The sequence below is a fragment of the Haliaeetus leucocephalus genome, unplaced genomic scaffold (genome assembly GCF_000737465.1).
Source record: "Haliaeetus leucocephalus isolate CR32 unplaced genomic scaffold, Haliaeetus_leucocephalus-4.0 Scaffold556, whole genome shotgun sequence".
Classification (NCBI taxonomy): Eukaryota; Metazoa; Chordata; class Aves; order Accipitriformes; family Accipitridae; genus Haliaeetus; species Haliaeetus leucocephalus.
The window spans coordinates 4742301-4765608 of NW_010972992.1; the positions used below are offsets into that span (position 1 = coordinate 4742301).

The 23308-nt window shown below is 41.2% G+C and overlaps 1 protein-coding gene across 4 annotated transcripts; it reads right to left on the bottom strand.

Moving 5' to 3' along the window:
* Positions 1 to 794: 794 nt before the first annotated feature.
* Positions 795 to 14534, bottom strand: SLC25A33 (solute carrier family 25 (pyrimidine nucleotide carrier), member 33). 4 transcript variants are annotated; one of them, XM_010577362.1, is made up of 8 exons: positions 14447 to 14534; positions 13977 to 14156; positions 10155 to 10232; positions 8553 to 8653; positions 7380 to 7446; positions 5762 to 5901; positions 4718 to 5090; positions 795 to 931 (listed from the first exon to the last, which is right to left on the bottom strand). In XM_010577362.1, the coding sequence occupies exons 2-7, from the start codon at positions 14021 to 14023 to the stop codon at positions 4888 to 4890; spliced, it is 636 nt and encodes a 211-aa protein (XP_010575664.1). In that variant the 5' UTR covers positions 14024 to 14156; positions 14447 to 14534; the 3' UTR covers positions 795 to 931; positions 4718 to 4887. The 4 variants fall into 4 exon arrangements, with proteins under 4 accessions (XP_010575664.1, XP_010575663.1, XP_010575661.1 ...); XM_010577361.1 differs by having other exon boundaries at positions 5762 to 5964; XM_010577359.1 differs by having other exon boundaries at positions 5762 to 6045.
* Between the last annotated feature and the right edge of the window lie 8774 nt (positions 14535 to 23308).

The window sequence follows — 23308 nt, forward strand, 5'->3', positions numbered from 1 at the left end:
CACGGCGCGGGGAGCGCGGCGTGAAAGGCCGGAGTCGTGAGGCGGCGCCGTGAGTCAGCGCCGCAAAGGCCGAGATCGTGGCCGCGGAGGCGGGGGCGGCCCGCCGGGCTCCCTGCCCTTCTTCCGGGGAGCGGGGGAAGGGGGGGAGGCCCGTCGTGCCTGGCCTGGCGCCGAGTTCAACCATTTTTATTTTTTTTTTCTCCCCCCCTTTCTTGTCCTAAATTTAGACGCGGGACTCTGTATTACGAAAGCAGCTCCGGCCCTGCCGCAGCGAGAAGGCCCGGTGAAGCGTGGCTGCGGCAGCCGGGGACGTACCCTGCTGCAGGCCCAGGCCTGGGGAATGGCTTTTTATTAAAAACTACGCCTCCACCTCAGAGGATCCCCCCCCAAGGGCCACTCGCACAAAGGAAACAACGGAGCCTACAACAAGGCAGAGAACGGGCCGTTAAATTTAACGTACATTTTTGAGGAAAAAGGATAGCCGTCCAGAAAATTAGGGAAACAACACAGGGGCAGGGTTAGAAGAGACGGTTCCAAGAACATCGCTTCTCTATCAGGATGTACTTTCCCACCAAACCACCCAGTTGTCTGGGCAACATGGAAGACCCCTCCAATTACACTCCTGTACCCTCCCCCCTGATTTTAGAGCCCAGATGATCGCCCTTTTGTAGTCCCCGATCAACTTCACCCAGTAAACCATGTGCTGCAAGTAACATCTCACTTGAGCCAAGGCCGTAGCACGGCAAGCGGAGCAGGAATTAAAGTACAGGGCTTTGTTGGCAGTTTGTTGTTACCTGTGAGCCAGCAGTTGAAGACTGCTGCTCTAGACTTTCCCCTCTCTCTGCACAGATTGATAAAAACCACAAGTTTGCAGAAATCCCTCAGGTCTCTGATGGGAGTAGTTTCCAAGTCAGACTTGTTCAGCTCTCCCCTAGAAAGCAAAGTAACACCCATTATATGCTCTGCCCCTCTCAGCACGCATGGGTGGGATTTACTGTTCTTACAGAACTGGAAGCAGTTGGTGGTTTGACAGTCGTGCCCTGCTTTTACATGATCCTAAGAAGTAAGACCTCTCCTAAGTACAAGACTGACACTGCCTCAAATTGCGTAGCTGTTTTCCTACTTAAAACCAAAAAAACCTCTCAGCACAACAGACAGAACTGCTTAAAATTCAGGAGAACCAAGTTATGTCAACACCATGTTTTTAAGAAGCCACAAACGGAAAAGCTCTTCATAGACAAGTATTTGTACTGGAAGTAAGCTGTACTTTTAAGCTTGTCTTAACTGTGGTTGGGGCCTTAACTGTTCCATTTCTATCTCCACAGATTTAACCATGGAAATTAATTCTATGGAGTAACAGTGACTATTTCCTCTTGATAAATGCAAGGGGGACATAATTTCTCCATCTCCCTTCCATTGTCTAGCTCAATTATTTAGGGATTGTTTTATGAGACCAAATAACAGCGAAAGGAGGAAGAACAACCCAGTCATTTGACGCATCAAGCCCTTCTGCAAGTCCTCTAGGACTTCTGTACTTGAGAGCTTGTCTATTTTTTCTACAGAAGTCCCTACCTTCCTATCAACTATATCTGGAGTATCAGTCCAACCATAGATGCATTGTTTACCAAAAGTTTTCTCCTTAAAAGGAGCTCATGAGGAACTTGTGCAAACAACTATAAATCCTGGTGAGGGGGACAACCACAATACAAGCACGTATCACAACCATCAGTAAATGCAGATAATTTTGAGGGATATCAAGGCAACTGCGGATTCCTACAGGGAGGCAGCAAGTCTTACAGTGTAAGGACTTGAGGCATCTTCAAACGCCTAAGAAATGCTTCCAAAGCTAAGTTAACCCTCATGAGTAGTTCATGCTATTGTAGCAACAGGGTGTTTGTAATTTCAATTTAACTGTTAACGTATGAACGGGAACAGACTCTGTCCTGGTAAGGTTAATGGAAACTTTGTGGTCACTTCAGATACTTCATCACCTTATTAATAATTAAGCTACAAAGGGTCTAGTAATGAAGTCTAAACCTGGAGGGAAACTGCCCAGGAAATTCTAACCAGTAACAAATTTACCTACCTTCCATGAAATTGACTTTCTGTGGAAGCTGAAGAAGTGAAATGAACAGTGAAAAATGCTTTCAGTTTGTCTTTCACAAGCAGAGAAAGGCTGGTTATTTTTAAATTCAGATATCCCTCTGGAAAAAACTACTTCAAATTCTTCCCTCTGGTAATAGGCTTATTCCATACTTAGTGACATCAATAGGATTGCTCACAGAGCATCACCTAAAAATGTTAACTCTTTACAGGATTAAGGAATCAAGGGTTTGTGAATTTTAAAAATTCTAGTAGAGAAAGGAAGGAAAAAAAGAGTAAATTCTACTAATTCAGAAATTCTATTAGCTCCCAATATAGCTTATAAACGCCCTATCAAATTGAAACTAGTTCTGCCAGGGTTGGTACCAAAGCTTAAAGAACAAAAACAAAAATCCAGAAGAATTCCTGATTTTCCACCAGATTTAAGCAGAACAAAAATTTGTTCACTCTCTTGCTTTCTCTCTTGCAAAGTCCCAAAATCCTCAAAAGGGTTTTGAGTTCCCTCATTCTCAAAAGATACCAGCAGTCTACACATTTGACTAACATTTTTTAAAGTGAGCTAGTGTACTGTAAGTACAGAGGAATACTAATTTAAGAAAGCAACTCTCAGAAAATGTTTCGAAGTAGCAGCACAAGTGTCCTAGTTCTCAAAAATAGAAACAGCACTGTATGACAGTTTTGACTCCTATAAAGAGACTACAGCTTTTGCTGCTCATCGTCTCCATAAAAAAAGCCATGCCAGTTTTTAGTTACTCAACTGTTTCCTATTTTAGCTTAGGGGTAACGTGATATGTTCTTTTCAGTAAGACATAATAGAAATCAGTTATTTTTGCAGTTTTGCCTCATAATGAGGTATACACGCATTCTACCCTCTTTGCACTATGCTCCTCCATCACACTGATGTCAAATATGACCTCAAGTACCAGTCATCAGCTAGGTTCTAATGAGAACAAACGTGAAGGTTTGAATCCAGTGATCAACCCATCATATTTCTGCAAGAAAATACTAGCCTGAAAACTTGATCTTACAAAAGACAGCCCTACTCACTACTAGGCTGTTTCTTAATGCTTTGCATGATCCTTCCAAGTCCAAACACCACCTCCGCTGTATATGCTCCTTGAAGTCAAAGATGTCCGCAAACACTTGTTTACGCTCAAGAACTCAACACCTGCTCAAATCATGAGAAGCTCATTGTTCAGTTCAACAGCAGGGAAGACTGAAGCTGGGCTCAAATGCTGTAGTGTTTGTCTCAGCTGCCAAAGCAAATGACACTAATGAATAGGAGAGCATAGTATGGCCAAAGCAAAACACAAATCTACCCATCTGAGTTCTAAAATATTTTATCCTGCACTATTAGTAACTATTCATATACAATACTGTAATCGCAAGGTACTGCTGCAATACAAGTGGTAAAGAGACTACTAAAATTAAAAGCATATTCTAATACTTATGAAAGGACTAATCTCAAGTATGCAGGATATTTAATTTACAACTGAAAGGTAAGAACTTTATCATGACTACTGTTGAAGACTACCTCTTTGATACTGTGTCTTTGAAGGGGAAGGCAGATACCGTATCTACATGAAACGTGAGAACTGTTTCAACAGGCTGCATTAAGCTGGTAGACCCTTATTTCCTTCAGTAAGAAGAAGGAATCAAGTAATGACATAAAGAAACTATTTACATAGGCTGTGGATTCTTTTGGCGTTAACTTCAGTGACATGTCCATGAGATAATGTAGTAACTCATTCCCATCAGAAGCACTGCTCTACAAGGACATGAAATCAAGAGGGACATATCCCTGAATATCATATTGTAAAGCAGAATCCAGAACTGCATTTATAGTCTCTAGTGTTCGGGATCTATCTTACTCTCTCTTCCACTCTCCAAACCCCTAGCACTGAAGTATAAGGAAAACTTACTACTATGGGGCCTTTTTGTGTTACAAGGCGGAGGTCAGGATACATGACCAAATTACTGCATCTCATGGAATTTTCACAGGGCAGCCAGGCCACAATCATTGACTGTCCTTATGCTCTTCGTCCTTCACAAAAGCAAGGTCTAAAAGCCAAGTCATGACAGATCTGTTTACACACACTAGCATAAACATATCCCAAATGCATAAGGTGCACACAGTACTGTAATTAAATTTTTACTAAAGCTTCCCATAATCATATTCCAGCAATATTGCCAGCATAAGTGACTTTTCAAAGAGATTCTGGTGTGCATATTTCATAGCATCAACAGAGAAACGTACTACAAGATTGTCCTACTTAAACACTCCAGGATGTTCACACAGCAATGAATGCTGCACCTTGAATAAACCAGAAGAGCTCTCAAAGTTATTTGGGCATTAGGCTATTACAGTGCTAAAAAGTGACATGACTCCAGTGGTAAGACAACAGAGTTTCAAATTTCCAAACCAGTTCCTCTGTTTTAATACAGTTTTAATGAACATCAGTCCAAGAGATCACTTGATACTATGAGGTACATTCCTTGACCGCATATGGCTGTGCTTAAGGAAAAGGACAAACATATACTTAAATTAAATAGTGTAATTTAATTTAGTAGCAGTTTAATTATCATTAAGTTAAAAAAAGTTATAACTACTAACGTTAATGACTTGAGACCTTTCAGAAAGCATGAATCCAAAAGGAAATATCCAGCAGGTGGTCACAGACTTGTAGTTTTTCCACCAGCACTGCCACCTGCATCAGTCTCTTAAAGGACTATTTGTTCAACGAAGAACTTGGTCTACAGTCTGTAACAGGAGTCTTGGCTCTGCTACTTTGCATGGTCTTCTAACAGATATACGATTAACTCATAGGTGGACAACACAATGGCTGTGTTTGGTATCTGCCGGATGAGTTGGGCAAAGAGTCCTCTATAGAAGGCGAGATAGCCTTCTTCACGTGCTACCAGACGTGCCGTCTGAATGAAAGTCTTATATTTAGTGCCTTCTTCTCGCAGCCGAGTCCGTATGACCTCTGCAGAGAAGTAAAACAGAGCCCAAAGTTAACAAGACTTAAACCTTCCCATTGAGAAACGTGCCATTACCAGGAAAGAGCATGCAAAACCCAGGGACATGAAAACCTTCCTGTACCAATTGCCCACCAGTATTTTCAGCCATGGAACGCTGTACACATTGCCCTTCAGGCAAGAAGCAAAGTTAAAGCTGAGTTCCCTTCTGTGTGGAATAAATGGATTATTTGCTCATTCAAGCTACTACAGAACTAAATGCTTCACTGATGCTCACATAATCAATATTGCTCTTTCTATATAACCATGATAACATTCACGTCTATCCAAAAAGAATAACACTGCTCAGCCCCCAAGTGTTCCCCATCACTTGATCACAGAATCCCAAAGGCTGTGGGTACTCAGCTACTAGTGAGAACAGAAGCATTACGCATTCCATTTCTTTTTGGCATTTTTTTGAGTTGTTTATAAAAACTAGGAAGTCCCAATCACCATCTATGTGGCTAACTAGGAATGGTGGGATGAGTACTGAAAATGCCAATGCATGTGCAGAAGTCACCGTAACACGCATTTGGCCATTCAAACGACTAAGAATTTTACAACTCTAAGCCCCATCGTTCATCTTGGATTACAGGCAACAGCTGTTCTACTGCAGTCATAAATGGAAAAGTTAACATACCATGCGGATAAGCAATACAGGAGGCACAGCCCTTGGAAACAGCAGCAGCAAACATCAGTCCAAAGAAGTTTGTCGAGTTCCTTTCAGTCCCATTAGGAGAAGAAGGGGGCAGTTGGACTTCCTTTAAGTGCTTTTTTAAACTTTCATAAATAGCAAAGCAGATAATGGTCTCAGAAATCCCAGCATAGGAGGCAGTCAGGCCCCTATAAAAGCCACGGATACCTTCTGTCTTGTAAACATATCTAGCACACTGCAAAGCATTCATTGGTTTTGAACCCCTGACTCTACAAAACAAACAGAACAGAGCATATAATGAGCCCAGAAAAAGAATTAGTAAAAAACCACTCATGGCTTTCAATAGTTTTTGTAACTACAGAAATGGTTCTCTGCTACGTTTTACTCCAAAAATATTCTAGGAAAACTGCATAGAGCAGGACTGTCTTACTAAGAGTGCACACCTGGCTTTGCTAATCCACTAATACATACTCATAATAATTCTTTCAGCTCAAGTTCTATCCAGTCTATCACAGTTCACACCAATGCTTTAAAAGACAATAAACATCGAAGAGACACTGCTTTGTGTTAAACTAGTAATTCCATTTAAAGGCATCTTCAGCAGGCCAAGAGACAGGTCTGCTACATGAGAAATGATCCTTCATTTTAAGAGGCAGCACTCAGTTCAAAGGTGCCACCCTGTGAAGTGCTGGAATTAAGTCTTATAAATTATTTATCAGTTGTGGTGCCTTAAAGGATCCTTCTTATCTGACCTAACATGTCCTTGCAGGAAGGAATTTCCATTCTAAGCAGTCACATTATTAGCAGAGTCCCTCATTGCTTCGATATCCACCAGTGACTGTGAATCACTCAACTCAAAGATATTACTGTCAAATTCCCTCTCTGTCTTCAGGACGTATGGTTAACAGTCATACAATGCTGAAGGAAGCAAAAGAACATTAAACCATTGCAACAGATTCTTATTGCCTCTAGAATGTTTTATGAAACTAAACTAATGTGGCTTCATTACAATTTAAATACATCACCCTTTCTGTTTACAGCTGCCTAGCTGTCCATCAGTAACCTTGGTTTGTTGCAGTAACACACACATCTGTATGATCCAGGATCAGTACAAGTGATGTTGCCAAATGGAACACAGACTGCAACCTCGTGCTCAGCCTCCCGCGAGCTCTTCTGACCCTTCCATAGCCTCTATTATTGCTGTATCAAAGCATTTCAGTCCTTGATATATTTATCCTCAACATCAACCTCTGAAGTACAGAAGATTCTGTAAGCAGGAATCTGAGAGAAAAATAACGCTATGCCCAACTTTACTTAAGATTTACAGTGAAATCAGAAACTGAACCTAACTCAGCACTCAAGGCAACTTCCCCATCCTTCTCGATAGTAACTGTGCATCAAACTGAAGTAGGACACACAGAACCTTAGCCTTTAGTCTGACCAGGCAGAAGCATTATGGCTTGAAAGGTGAAACTGAGAGTCAGGGAAACAACCAGGCGAGATCAAAGTACAAAGAGCCATGAGTAAAAACATGAAAGTTCAGTTTTCCAGAAGCTCCCTTTGCCACTCAGTGGCATCCCATCTCCCTCAATCAGTTACTTACTTCCGTTCCAGTTGCATTCTGGTTTTCACCATCCATATAGGATTCATCAGGGAATTTGTGATAAAGGCTGAAAAAGAGAAAAGAAAACCATAAGTCTGAACTTTATACACTGTGCAGTGAGACAGTTCTAGTTACCAGTTCTATCTAGAGGTTTCAAAAGATGTGCAGGTGCGTAGCTTACAATCGCTCTCTTGCTAGAGAACCACCTCGTGTTAAACGTCAGGAGGCATCAACCAATGGCCTTGGAAATTCTTAAAGGATTCTTCCTTTTTGCACCTATTCTAATATGTACTTCATGTTCCTGAAGATTGCTGTAGACTAGATACCTTACTTACTGACTGGGCTTAAGAATAATGGATAAAAGGAAACCTGTGGGGAAAACACACATGTACTAGTCTTTTGTTTTCCCCAAGGCTCTAGGTGGTGCCAGTGAGCCATTTCATTAACAGAATCCACCCATAATTAAGGGGTTAGTTTGGGAAAGATTTATTTTTAGTGATCACTCTGGTGACTGATGTTTGAATTAGTGGAGCTCTTCTGCAGTATTTTTCCTACAAGAACAAACTATTTTCTCCATCCTGGTAGGAAAAACACAACATCCTAAAACAATTTGGCTAAAACAGTATCAAAAGTTCGCTGGTATCCACTAATATTTTTTTTCTAACATTCAGAGAGACATTATCATAGCATTGCAGTTCGAAAGAAGCTCAGCCCAAGTTAGTAAACAACAATCTAGAAATATTTCAAAGTCTCGAACAGGAAAACAGTTCCTCTGTAGGCAAGGTAACTTAGGAGCTAGAAACCCCCTGTTTTCTGGCATATACAGCCTCAAACTAAGTGTACATTTTCAGAATGTGCCACATACTGGCCTCTGTACTCGTTCATATACCACAGTCATCCAGAGCTGTCAGCCAAGACTGGTGTGTTAGCCTAGGTCCTGTACAGACAGACTTAAAGTCCATTCCCTGCCTTATGATTGATTCTATTCACTTCGTAACTATTGAGAGGGATAGAAGAAGTCTTGTGACAACAGCTCAGAATAAATACTTTAAAGAATTAAGGTGCATCTCAGAGCCACACAGATACCAATGCATGTACTGCCCACTATTGGTGAGGGGCTGGACACTGGGGTATTGCTGCAGACCTTACAGAAGATGAATTACGAATACATACCTGCAGAACCTGCAGAACAGATGTGCACAATGTTGCTGTTGGGCACAAAAATCCCATTAAATCGCTCTTTGGCTTTGGAGTAGCATGCAAAATAGACAGCTCTGGGGGTGGGGGTGAGAAAAAAAAAAAAAAGAGAAGCAAAACAATGTAATACACGCAACATCAAATTACACACATTACTGTTCTTCCCCCCATCCCCTGAAAAACAAGACCTTCTATCCAAACAGGCCTCGACGTGACTACTTCCATCTACAAGGACACAGGGTTTGGGGTTCTTCTCCCTCCTTACACTACAGTGCCACTATCTGACTCAACACCCACAAGGTAGAAATATTTTACTTTCACACCAAGTCCGACATGGAAGGCAACATGGTCTTGCAGACAACGCAAGTCAGATTGGATACCTGCACCAGCTCTGGCATTAAACGCACTTTGTAAACCTGGGAATGTCACTCTCCCACCTGGAGCCTATGGTTTCCATAAATTTGTTCAGCACTGTAACTGCATTAGCAGCACTTCATGCTTTAAACACTTAACCCTGGACTGAAATGAAAGAGTTTTTACACACCTCAAATCCCTACATAATGCACAGAGATAGAGGAAGCTCAGCTGATCTGCAACAGTCAATATGATGAGTAAGAAGCTGTCTGAACCGAGTATGTTCAGATCGTAGCTCCTTGAAGTGAACTGCTAGAAAAAGGTGGATATTGGTGGTTACAATTTGAGCATTTCCATAAAGTACCTTATTCCAATTTTATGGAAGAATATGAAGGAACACAAAAGACAGCACGAGTGAGTTGCATGAAAATGCAGGCAGTCTTGGATTCAGATCCCTGCTGCAAAGACTACCTGTACAGAAATAGGATTCCCTCCTTCTGGGGAGAACATCCTACCTACTCGGCAAGAGGCCAGAGAGGGAGTACACCACTTTGCAAGTTCCTTTTTAACTGGTTCAATTTCAGGCAGAGAACATATGCCAGTTTCCCAACTGCTAACAAGTTTTAACATTTGCTAGGCACAAAGATCTTCAGCTCTGCCAAGAATGGGACAATCATAGGTACATGTGGAAACGATTTAAGTGCCTGTAAGACTTCCAAATACAAAGGGACACACACAGACCTTCAGGGTTATATGGCAGCAATGCAAGCCTTTCCCTCTCAGCTGCAGTTTTTCATTTGAGAAGAATTTAGGCAATCAAGGACCAGATACGTATTCCTCTCCCCTGGCATCTAGCTCCTACTCAGTGTTTGGCAAGCACTTTTATGTATCTGCAGGGAAGCAGCAGATCATATTAGAAAAATGCAAATATTAATCCTACAGACTTTTCTGCACTACTTTCTTGTTCTCTCAAGCACATGGTAAGTGGCTCTTGCAATGACTTGGAATTTAAGTGCCTTATTTAATCTGCACCTTCCAGTGTTATACAAGTGGAAAGCAGATTTTTAGAAGTATTTCTTGGTATGTTTACTGTGCAGTATACATGCCCAAATCTCAGTTTACAGATGAGATAACTTCATGACCTATTCTTTTGAATCACAAATGCACTGCAACATTTGGGTTGGTACCTTAAATGTGTCTTTTAGCAATAGTTTAACTATTTACCTTGATGGTGCAACTCCAACCAAGTTTGGACCCAACCCTCGGAAGAGTGACCTTGGTCCTTCTTTTTCCAGAATTGACCTTAAAACAAAATAAATAAAAAAAACCAACAGGGAAAAAAAAAAAAGATAGTATTTGGGTTAAAAGTTACGCTTCTTGTTCCGTCAGGCAGTCAATCAAAAGAACTGTACAAAAGCAATGAGTGTTAATTGCGAAGCTGTTAGCTTTTAAGCTACGTAATATACTTGAAAATTAGCACAATTATACACTACTGAATAAAAGCCATTACACCATAAAACTTCAGTGCACTACAGGCAAATGTGTGTCACATGGCACAAAGTTATAATTTCCATTCTTTGAAAGCTGTCAGGAACTAAATTAAAGTTTCATGGAGAATCTAGTGATAGTTGACTCTGATGAACAAAAAATATTTTTGGCATTGTCTGTATCTAAGCAATCCAGAAGTTTGCTTCCTGTATAGAGATACAAAAAAAAAAGAAATCTTTTTCCCTTTTGCAATTACCTAGTGATGTGTTTTTACCCCAGAGTGAAAGTTAAATGTGGCAACCATACTACAAACTATGTCTTCCCAGGTAGTTCAGGGACATCTGCTTCTGAGGGCATTCAAGAGAGTTCACATCACCTTTCCCAAGTACACTCCAGCTGCAGAGGTACTGCTGTGAATCTCTGTCAGGACTGGACTTCATGATCAGGTCTAAAGCAAGATCACCAAATGATGCTTTCCTGCAGTTCTGCAATTGCTACAAGCCCAGGTTTCCAAAGCCACTTCCCCCCATCTTCCCTCACACCGTAGAAGGCATGCTGGGCTAGGACTTCTCTGAAGAAGACAAACTGTTTGCACAGCTTCCCCAGCAGCTACCAAGTTCTGTACAATACCTTGCTAAAGTGCCTCATTAAAAAAGACTTGTCTTACAAATTCCTTGCACTACTAACAGCGGACATATTTACAAGGACTAAAACAACAGCCAAACGCTAGTTAACAGCCAAGTATTTACCAGTGGAAGCCAAGTACAGTCCAGTAATCACTGGGATTTCAGTGCACAACCTGCTAGACAGTAGCCCTCTTAACTGAACTCACCATGTGAAAATCATGGAAGAAAATCCAGGTAACCCCAGGATCCATGGGTAGTTCACATGCACCTGTTGGAACTGCCAATTTTTCAGAATTTGCTTTCTAGGTCATTAGCACTGTTGAGAATGTTCCCCACAGATTCCAAACCCAAGCTCATTAGACAGAAGAAGATGTAGGAGCTTCTGAAACACTTTTTCTGCAGCAGAGTTGAACTTTCTGTGTAAACTCCAGGGCTGAGTGTCTCCAAGGAGACAGATCCACCAACTACTTGTTCTTTGTCACTTAACAGTCACGACTGCAGATTCCAGCTGGGGTGACTCATCAGAATCTTAAATGGATTAGACAAAAACAGCCTGTCCTTCTGGAGTGCTTTCTATTCAGCAGCAGACTTAACCTGCCCTCCTGAATACCTACTTTCTTTCTATTTACAGCAGTTAAGGGGCTTTCATACTCAATACCTTTAACTCTTGCAGAGCAATTTTATATGTAGAGCTCTAATGGCTGCTTCTTTAATCATACAATTTTCCCAAACCAGAAGGCCCAAGTCATATCCAGTCGGGCAATGCATGCATGACCAGGATTGAGAAAGGGACGGAAGAGTAAAAGCAAGAGACCTAACTTCACTTCTTTCTTCACACATTTTTATTTTATCAGAAAGATAATAATCAATAGCATTATCTGTTCTTCATAGATGCTGCCTGCAAGGGAATGACAGCATAAATATTTTGCTCTCACTTCTCACTCCTCCGAAGTAAACAGATTGAAAACTTGGTGATACATGCAGCTGAGCAATTCCTGAAGTGAAATGAAATCACAACCATAGTCACCAAATTTAATGAGCTTAATAAGTATATTAAAAGGTTGACCCAATTTTAAACCATTTCCTCTCTCCCTAAAAAAAACAAAAAGACAATCCCAGAAAAAGATGGGCCAAGGGGATGAACTAAGAGCCTTGTGCCTTGAAGTTTTCACTTCCTTTAGTTACAGCTGCCTCAAGTCCAATGCTGCAAGGTGAAGAAGATAGCAAGGGAAAGGAGATGAAAATCAAAGGCAACTACCTTACACTTTCAGTCACGAATTGCTCTAGACTCACCTCTGAATAGACAAAGAAATGTTTGGCAGGGGAAAGAAGCACTGTTTACAATACAGAAACTCAAGTCCCAGAATGACTCTAGCCAGATAGTTCTGCAGAGAATTTGAATTAGCACTGTACTGTTATATAACCGTGCAGCTTCTCCCCAGGCAATCTGCCAAGCGTGTTGGCCTTACATAAAATCATTCAACTTGCTTTGCTAGTCATTATTTTCTTTGGCATTTCTGCTACCTGATCTAAACAGAACCTCTCTGCATCACCCTGGGCTGCCCAATGATCCAAATAAACTCAATCCATTTGCATGAGGTCTGAACCATAAGTTTATGGTGCTTTGATATGAAATACAGAAGTAGAGATTTGGGCTTCAGAGTTGCAGGTAGAACTATTCAGCAGTTGTAAGCTAGATGATTTCACATTTCCTCTTATTTATAAATACACATCTGAAAAGGAACAGCTGGAGCATCAGCTGCTGCAGTCTGAACCACACAGAAGGCTTTTAACAGAGATCATAAGTAATACAGGTGTAGATAGGATTGACACATAATAATAATGGGCAAAGACAACATCTAATAGCAAACAGGGGAGAGCTCATTAAGTCAGCTATAGCTGAGGAAAAGAGAAAAGCTTCCAAGACCCCAGTTAGATATTGTATTTTAGTGAGACTGCTTTTGCAAAAAGTGTCCTTCCTCCACTCCCATAAATTTCAGTTATAGATCATCCGCAAAAAAGTGCAGACAAGCATAACTGAAAATATATGAGAACATAGAATTCTGGAAGTCATCTGGTTCAAACTCATGCTCAAAGCAGGGCCAGCTTCAAAGACACATCAGGGGCAGACATGCATCACTAAGTACAGAGAATCAGAAACCTTGTTACAATGCTGGTCCACTATGGTGACGGAAAGGCTACAGGCTCTCACTTTTTTATGATGCTCCAAAGAGAGAGTGCTTCAAGAGAGGAATTAAAACTTCCCTCCATCAAACAGGTAAACAGCACAGGCAGCAATAGCAACAAGTATCTCTGCTAGCTACTCAAAGCAAACTGGGAATGGCTCCAGGAAAAAGACAACTTATATGGCTTATTCAGTCCTTCAATCACTTGCCAAGAATTGGCCCCAGCTAGTAAGGATTACCTGTTCCAATGCTCAACAGAGACAGTAAACATAATTATTCCCAATAGGAGAAAAAGACAACACTTCTCAGTGTTGAAAAAGAGAAAAAGCCCTTTCCTCCAGAATATTTTCTGTGATAGTTCCCACAAGCTAAGGCATATCAAGAGTTTACAGTATGTCCTGTGTATTGATCCCTAGAAGTCATAACTACAAAAAAGCCTAAATGTGAAGAGACAATTTAAAAATAACACTTCCAGACACATATTCAAATGATTTCATTTTGGAAAGTTTCTAAGTGGCGGAAACAAATTTCTGTGGAAGTTCAAAAGAATGCTCAGGAGTCGTGAGTATGTATGTATTTTTAAAAGAATAATTTATCTTTCTACTGCTGAAGGCAGAAGCCCAACTGACAAGAATCCTTCCAGTGCAAGTCTGGAGCAAAATTTGCATTCTGTGTTGGCACAGAGGAATTGAAACTCACATCACTGGTGTCAAACAACACTGAATGACAGGAGGAGCAGTACTCACTTGAGAACACTAAAGAGCCCAGGTGATACAGATGTTGGCCTGACCATTCCTTCACCACTGATGGTCCCCAGCTGGACTTGTGGGTAGTAGACAGCCCGGAAGGCTAGCTTTGAAGATTGAAGCCTAGTCTTTATTACCTCTAAGGGACACGTAAAGATGGCACCAACTGTTCCTCCGCATCTGTAAAATACAATTTAAACAGAAGACAGAGTCAGTAAACCATAGCTGCACAGATGTGTCATATCACAGCACGGCATATAAATAAAATCTGAAGACTTGTCTCCAGTTGCTCCGCATTGTGGACAAATTATTAGGAAGCAGGGCTGTTTTGACATTAGGCAAAGGATACTGTTCCCAAGCCCTGGGGGAGGGAAGCAAAGGTTGAGAAACTGTTACAAGGATCACGTGTAGCGATTAAATTGGTAAACACAAAGATGATACCCAGCACTAACAAAAAACCCCTGACTGACCATCTGCTGGTCCCATGTTCTGCCAGGACTTGGAATTCTGCCTGTGAAAACTTCAGAGGCATCCATGTTTCAGAGGTTGTTGTCCTAAAACAGACATAGCCTTGGATGGATTTTTCTTATGGGAAGACGGAAGCTGGCAGATGAGAACAAGCCACTGGGGATTAGGACACTATAGACTGAAAACATAACAATATAATTCTTCACCACTTCAGTACTTATGATTAGAACAGCTGTCTACAAAAGTAGCAAATATCAAAACTACACTAAGTTAGGCCCTTTTAAAAACAATGGATATCAACTTTTTTGGGGGGGGTGGGGAGAGGGAAGCCACAAGGATGAGAGGGAAGGTGGGAAAAACAGAATAACAGGACAGAAGGGCTACTGAAGAACAGAGTTCCCATACTCACATAACAGAAGTACAAAAATAAAATATACACACACACATATATGTGTGTGTATATACATAGATATATTGACACACACAGGTGTATATATATAATATACGTACAAAGAAGAAATAAGTGATGCTATAATAGGCATATATTCATCTTAATGTAGTCAGTCTGAGCCTCAGAAAAAGCACACAAGGCCAAGAATATAAGGTGTACAAGTCCTAATTTTCATTTTAGTCAGTGATTTGGAAAGTGACTAGTCAAACTACTTCTCTCTCTGCTGCTGTTCCTCTTTGGTAATTGAACATCCCTTCTGTCAAACTTCACAATTAAACACAATGCTGAGGTTGGCTAAAAGGTACTATAATCTAAATTTTATTAATCAAAAACGTTGGGATTTAGGAAGACTTAACTAAAGATTTTGGGTTTTTTCTAAGGATGTTTACTGCAACTGTACCTATTGATTAATAAATATTTTCTTTCTTTACACAACTGTCAAAGCATATGATTCCTTCAAAACCCCACGTTTGCTATTTTCCTTAGAAAACACCATGAGTCAACAACTTAACTTTCTTTGATGTTAATGTGAAATTGTCATTTAAGTAGTTTTCCATGAAAGGGAGGAATTAAAAAAAAAAACAACAACCCTATCCTTTTTCTTGTGCATAACTAAAGCATTGCTTCTAGAGTCGTAAGAAGCTTGCGTGCACTGATTTGGGAACAGAGATCCATAAAAGGACATTAATAAAGGTACTAGTGCATATTTTCTAAAGCCCCATCTATACATGAATTATTTTACTAGGAGAATCATTTTTAAACACAAGGAAAAGGGCAGTTAGAGAATGGCAGAGAAATCCAAGCTTTAGATACTTACTAGTTTATAAATGCTTTATCTGGTACAGCTTATTTTGCCTGCTGAAACAGTATGTCTTATATCACATGGTAACCATTCTTCGGCAAAACCCTGAAGCCGTTGCACCGGCATTAACAGCCTGGCCACCCTGGCTGTCCAACCGCAAAAATTAAGGTTCTTTATAAGGTTCAAAAGGACACCCCAGACCACACGGCTGGGGAATACAACTTCCTCGCTACACTTTTCATGTTCTGCAAGATTCTGAACAAGAACATGATCCCAAACACTACGCTTTTCAGATACAAACACATCCAACAGAAGAAACTGTGTTTTCACTGAGACTGGCAATATGATTTAACAGCATGCTTCAATGAGTTTCTCCTCTAAGTTCTTGCTTCTTCCTCTTCCCTGCTGAAAGGGCAATAAACCTAAACGAGGGACAATCCGTACATCCAAAGTGGCAGATACTATAAGAGCAAGCATTGCCTTCATCCCTTTTAAACCACTTATGCTATGACTGTTGAATAAAGTCACAAAGTTGTTCATGGAACTAGGTACATAGCAGATGAAGTTGTGTCCTTTGGCTCAAAAAGGACAGTGTTCACAGAGACCTTATCAGGCCTCTGATTATTTTGTGTAGGCCTCTGATTATTTTGTGTACTGAACAAGGGCTTGGACACAAGCCTTCTGTTGTGTCAATACTACTCTGTAGGACATCGCTTCAGTTTATCCTTCTCTGTTTTGTCAGATGCATCTCATGTTGCTCACATTTCTCCGAAATCAGATCTTGGGAAAAAAAGTCAGGTCAGGAATGGCTTCTCCAGCAAAAGCTTTCCTGTTCCCAGAGCTCACACTCATAACTCAGAGCAGGAAGTGTTCTGAGGATCCCTCTTGCAGATACCCCACTGCCACCTTTCCTACTGTGTATATCCAATACAGACATGAGTCTGTACAATTAACACCTGACTAATCAACATACTCAAGAGAAATTTTAAGTCTGTGGGAACTCAATGAAAAGAATTTGATTGCCTTAATTCCCAATTCATTTATCTACCAATGCTCCACTACTGCGTACTCCATTCTCAGTCCCCATTTATGAACACTGAAACAATACTTTCACAGTAACAATTCATCAAGTCAGAACACTGAAATTCCATTTGCTGTTTCTGAACTACCAGCTGCTCAGTCTAGAGTGACATCTTGCCATACAATTTTTTAGCCTCTCTGGCATATTCCCTCCTGCATCAGCTGTCTTCTTGCCTTCCTAGCCCACTCCTTGCCTTTCATCCTTTTAGTGTGATAATCCAGTTAATTTATGCAGCCTTTAATATTTAAGTACTTCTGGTAATGCATATGTAATCCTCTGATATTCAACACAATGAGTTAATATCTGCATCATCAGTTTTAACAGCTCAGAGTTTATGTTGTCAGTGTGACATTTAAGAAAAAAGCATTACCTAACAGAGCCATTCTCAGAATGTCAACAGGGTGCATATATTATGTCCCAAATATAAATACGCAGCAGATAGTTCAAGTAAGGACTTCACTGTACTGAGCAGCTTTTTCTGTTGAGCTGATTTTCCTCCACATGGGAATTCTATGCATCATACCCTGGTGTTGCTCTATTCCCTGGAAAGATGGCTGAAAAACAACACACTGTGCACAAAAGAAACACTTTGTATTCCTAGGGTGTTCCAAATGCCTACATCTGGGAAGAAAGGAGAAACAACCAGCTTTCCTCAGCTACGTAAACAGTCATAAACCCTGAAACAATCAGACCATGGATTTGCAGCCAGATAAATTCGATTGGGGAAAATCTTATGCTGCAATCAAGGGAAAACCTCCAAGCCTGCATACTGGTTTGAATCAGGGTTTTTCCTGATACGTCAGTGCAGAACTACAGTTCCAGAGATGTCAAGCAGTGTTTACTGCACTAGCCTCCTGCTAAAATCCCAAAATAACATCTAAATCTGTCCTCAGTCAAAAGGTAGAACCCACCCTAGAAACCAAACACTACAGTAGAAGTATCTTCAACAGGTCACATGGCAAGCATATAACAAGAGGTTCCCAGCTCTGCTCTGCATGTATCTCAGATATAAAACGTCTCCAATGTGAGACACCTGACAGTTCATCAGCTTTGGCCTGTCACTGCCAGAAAAACAGCACTTGTACTTCAGGCTTTGAATGCCCCCTCTAGTTACACGATGGGCCAGGCATATATGGCCATTACAGCAGTAAAACACAGTTCTCCGCTTTGTGATGTCCAAACAAAGGAACTAAGGAAACTCTTGGTTTGAGAATATGGAATATACTTTGTGTTTAGGGAAATACATAATGTATTATACATTAACAGCTGCAGAAAAATTATTTACTTCCATAAAAAGAAAACACTGTTTAAAACAACATGCCAAGGATGCAAATCTCAAAATCTAATTCCAATTTTTCTCTTGCTGCCCGCTTTCCATCTTTACAAAGTCCACCCCGATACACCAATGACTTGCATTTGAAATAAACTCTCAGTATCCACTAGCACAATTTATAGAGATGCCAAGAATCTTAATTAAGAGTAGGTCTTACTTCACCTGTCCTAGATTTAATCACTGAGCAATATTCTTAATACGAATAACAACACAATACTGAAAGTTAAAAAGAAAGTTCTGCAAAACAAAAACAAACAAAAAAGCATCCAAACCTTCAATGATCTTTCAGTTGAGTACCACTGACTTTACCAAGATCATAAGCAACGATGAAGAGGTGCTCGGTTAGAACAATCATAACTTATAACCCAGCCTGACACGTTTTGCCTTGTGAGCATTTGAAATTACCTTTTCCTCCCCAAATGACAGCAACTGCTCTCAACATTTAACATTGAATTTTTGACAGACAGGAGTCAAGTGAAACACTTGCAAGAGAAGTATTAGTGCAAATAATCTGGCAACAGGTTGACAAGTATACGTCAATTCACGCTTCACGGATGGCACCACTTACACCTTTAAAGGTCAAAGTACACCTTGGGAAATTATTTGGTACTATTGACTGGACCCCCTCTGATGGATTCAGAAGTTTGCAGAACTCTCCAAACACAGATGGAAGACTCTGTCCCACTGAATTCAGTGGCACAGCCAGGGATACAGTTAAACCATGGCACTAACTTTCCTGGTTGTTGACATAGAATCATGCCCATGAAGACAGATAAGGAAATCCCAAAGTGAGCAGTATATTCACAGCAAGTGTGCCCAGTTTTAAACAAGACTGTATTTGCAATAGGAATTTCATTGTTTTTCTAAAATGTGCCACATGCTCTAGCATGACATGCATAGCATAAACAGCAAAGCAGGTTATGTCTTTGGTATTTTGTTACTGCATCATCAAGACTGTAAACAAAACAAGCTGCTGCATTCTCAGATGCCACAGGAAATTAAGTACCAAAGCAATACAGACTGTCCCTAATGTCTTAATTCTGAGTTATTAAGCATTCAATAAATTTCTAGCTAATAATGTTATCATCAGGTGTTGATACTCCTGTAAGCACTTACTGTGTTCCTTGAGCTGATGCACTGTTAGTGCATTACAACATGCACATGAGAACCTAAACTAGGCAGAGGGCTGGAAAACAGTCAATCTCATCATCAGCTCTAGCTGCCTTGGACCACACACAGTATAGCAGACAGGCATGCTTCAGGTGAAGACTGCTTCTCTCCATTTTACAAATGGAAACATTATTTCTCAAATGCTTTGTCAGCATTAGCACATGGCTTAACAATAAACATCTGTGGGAGCAGTATGGCAGTCCCTTTCCTCACAATTCGTTCAGATACGAATTTGGGGAGTAACTTTTTCATTAGTTCTGTGACCTGTACTAGACAGTCAGGCAAACCCAGGTCAAATTCAACACTTTTAAACAAGGCTCTCAGCAACCTAGTGCATCAAACACCAATCGGCTGTGACCGAGACAATCAACTTATGCCCATGGAGACAGATGTCACTATGCCCTCAATTCAAAGCAGCTTGATGTCACCAACCTTCCCAAAGTATGCTTCCAACTCTTTTACAGGTGGCTTAAGCAAGCTTTGGTATCTAAGGTTGCTGTTCAGAGCCATAGGAGCAAGGGAGTTAGGGACTTAGGCCTCAATACCAAGATGGAAAAAAAGCCACAAACATGGTTTTATTCAAACAGTCCCCCCAGTGTGAACCAAACCACTAAAGAAGGCATACACAGCACCTACGCGAAATCAAGATTAAAAAGTTTGTTCCCAGTTTTTGCTCTTTGCCAGTTCTACAAAGGGCACTGCAGCCTCTAAATACCATTTCTTAGGAATTCCCTGTAGTAAACAGTATTACTCCAGCTGGAAAGACAACACGGAGTAACCTCTGCTGCAGCCTAGTCCACAGTTTTTCCCAAACAAAAACAAGCAACAACTGCATTGACTTCAGCAGGGAAGCAGGAACCTAGACTTGTAAACATGCTTACATCTGTTGTGCAACTGAGGCATCATTCTCTTTGCTGTTTCCGAATCTTCCCTGCCCTCAGAGTCATCTTCCCATCAAAATACCAAGACCCTTTGGTCTTCTAAGCCTTAAAAGGAACTAACAGAAACAAAGGGAAGCCAATGAGTCTGCCTGCCTATAGCAAGTCGGCTAGTAGGAAGCCATCTCTTTCCACAACTGGAGAACACTTTCTAATATTCAGGTGCATTTCATCACTCCTAGCCTTTGAAGTATTAAACAATTCTATTCTGGCCATTAAGATTATCCGAGGCTGGCTTGCCTTTTTTGTGCACACATAAGCATACTGTATTACATCTCCTTAAGCTGGCACCGCACCCCATCCTCACCTTCACAGGAAGCTATCGCAATACCAGCAATGTCTCTACCAAAATTATTTCAAGTGAATGGGCTGCTCTTGCTTTAGCTGCAAAAAAATACTTTGCAATTGAACAAATCTTAGCATCTTACACAACTTAAAGTATTCTGAGCTTCCAACACTTTCTTCTGCTGGAGGGGTAATTTTATCCAAGGTCCTGGCTCTGCAAACAGCTCTGTGTCACAATACAACCCATTTATTATAATAGGGTTCCATGAAAGAACAAAGAACAAAGGTAAAGGTATTTGAAGGACTGAGGAAGGACCTCAACAGAGGCTATTACTCAAGCACTAACACACTAACAATTCCTTCTGAAGTTCCTTTGATGATGTAATAGTAGAAAAACATTATCACAGCTGAGCTCCTTTAACAAGATTTTATGGTGCAGGCACCCTTTACCACCACTACTACTAAAAACCGAAATGCGTAAGGCAGACATGGCACAGAGCCTCATACCTAATATGATTTCAGTTTCTAGCTTGCATATCAGCTGGCTGGTCCAGCACCCCTCCAAACACATCATGTATTTCCTACAACATTTCTTACATGTAGAGACATGCTTTAATAGCTTGGGCAACAGTTCAAAACTGATGTTCAATTTCTTGTTCCCTCCAGCGAGCCCTAAGAAGTCTGCATTTCTCACTTGAAAAGCAGAGATAATAGCATTACTAGGTATATACACACAGAGGATATGAAAGTTCAGTGCCTTGAACAGGGAATCGCTCTGAAATAAACTGTTTAAATGGTGGGTGGGCATGTGGCGGACCAAACACTTTAGCATTGGCTGGTGCATGAGAAGACTAAACTTGCTGTCTCATTTTCCTTTCTGTAACATCACAGCAAGATAAATGATGCTACGCTTTTCCGTGTCTCTGTAAATAACAAGATATGCAGAACGAGAATCAGGTCCAGCAATGAACATTAAATGCCTGTATACCCTAAAAGACTCTCTCTTTCCTTTATTTGTTATTTTTAAATTTGTAATTTGTTATTTGCAATTTGTTATTATCTGTGCTTTATTTTCATTGCTGCTTTAGAAATAGATCAATCTTATTATACCAGAGTGGTCAAGGGGATATTCCGTGCTGTGTTTCCATTCCTTCCCCCCATGCTCTCTCAAAAACAGATCCAACCCGGTGACTTCCTAAGCCCGCTGCAGAAAATGTTTGTTTACTAGGATCCTTAGAGAAGGTAGAGGGTACATTAAACGAGTAAGGAAGACACTGATCACCCAGTACTAGATTAAAACACTGATGAGTTTAAAATTCCTATTTATTTATAGTCTGATGAGTTATGTGAGGACACCTAGAGTTCTGGATAGGCATTGTTACTATCCAAACAAGTTGCATGTGTACATTCAGGTCCAGTTTCTGTCACGGGCTCCAGGTATGACCCTAATGCAAGTGGGGGAGGTGGGGGAAAGACAGGCCTAAAAACAACACAGAGTATCCAAGTCAGCAGAAGAAAGCCAGTGTCTCCGAAAAATTTAGCTTTGTTGGGTTTAATATTACATTAAATGAACTTAGTGCTCCAGGGTCATGTCAGAGGGAGACTCCAGTCTCCTGTTTAGCAACAGGAAAAACAATAGTCTGCTATTAAACAGATTTAAGCTAATGATAGGTTTCATGTTGGCTTCCTAACTATTGTCAGCTGACAAGCACGACAGAATATTTTACTACTTAGATAGTTTAAGTCATTAAAAAAAAAAAGATTAAAACAAAAGAAGATTTCTGATATGGACAGAAGTGCATACAACAGCACTTACTACCTGCATAACAGATGATTCTTAAAAATTTATTTTAATTTACACCATAAAATGATCTTACTGGACTGCTACTAAAATTACTGTAGTAAGTTAATTAACAAGGCTTTTGGGGAGTGTTTTTGGTTGGTGGTTTGTGGGTTGGGGTGGGTGGGGTTGTTACTTTAAGCTTTTAACACAACGAAAATAAGAAGTTTACAAGTCCTTGCAAGAACTTAAAAGAAGTGGCCTGGCATGCCAGGGGAGCATGCCAGGTCACTTACTCCGAGGTACCAGGATCTTCCCTAACTCTCTTGCCCCCCATCCTTTTTCCCTTTTCAGAGTACTTGCTTTTCAGTATAATTACATGGATCAGGCAGTTACACAGCCTCCACTATTAACCGTCGCCTACGCGGAGCTTATTGAAGTGTTGTGCAAATACGTTCCTTTACAAAATCAAGCTGCGGTCCATCGAAAGGCATAAGCCTGCTGCCTGGACAATGCTTTTTGGATGACATCCCTCAGTTCCTGCTTGATTCAGCAGGAGCCGCGCAGGAGGGCAGGACTTAACGTGTTTCATTTAACAGAGCTAGATGCCACAGCCACGCAAGATTTTGTACTTACAGAGAGCTAAATGTCACAGCAGCCCAACTAACTCTGCCCGGCGCAGAGCTCAAGTCGCACCCCCACCGTAATCCTTCCTTACCCTTCCTGCGTGGCTTGGTAAGGATGTATTTTCTAATTGTGGAAAGACCTCAAGGAGAAAGCTGCCCGGCCGTCACCGAGGGCACGCGGGTTTGTGAGGGGACGGCGGAAAAGGCGGGCTGCGCTCGGCGCCCACAGCCCCTTTCCCCGTCGCCAACCGGCGTTCCGCGGGGAGGAGAGGCGAGGGGAGGCCAGGCCACCCCAAGCCCCCAGCCCGTCCCTCGCCCGAGGCGGCGGCCGGGCACATCCCGGCGGGGAACCACCACCACCGCGTCCCTCTCCGCCGGGCCTCCCCCGGCGGGCGGCA

What these genes read in the sequence shown, in the direction of transcription:
- SLC25A33 (XM_010577359.1), bottom strand. Translation starts at nt 14,023, where the DNA reads ATGGTCAGGCCAACATCTGTATCACCTGGGCTCTTTAGTGTTCTCAA. An exon ending in CTGTTCTGCAGGTTCTGCAG is followed by an intron (nt 7,447 to 8,552) that starts GTATGTATTCGT and finishes TCTCTTTTTCAG; the next exon opens with CCTTTATCACAAATTCCCTG. An exon ending in AGAATGCAACTGGAACGGAA is followed by an intron (nt 6,046 to 7,379) that starts GTAAGTAACTGA and finishes TTTGTTTTGTAG; the next exon opens with AGTCAGGGGTTCAAAACCAA.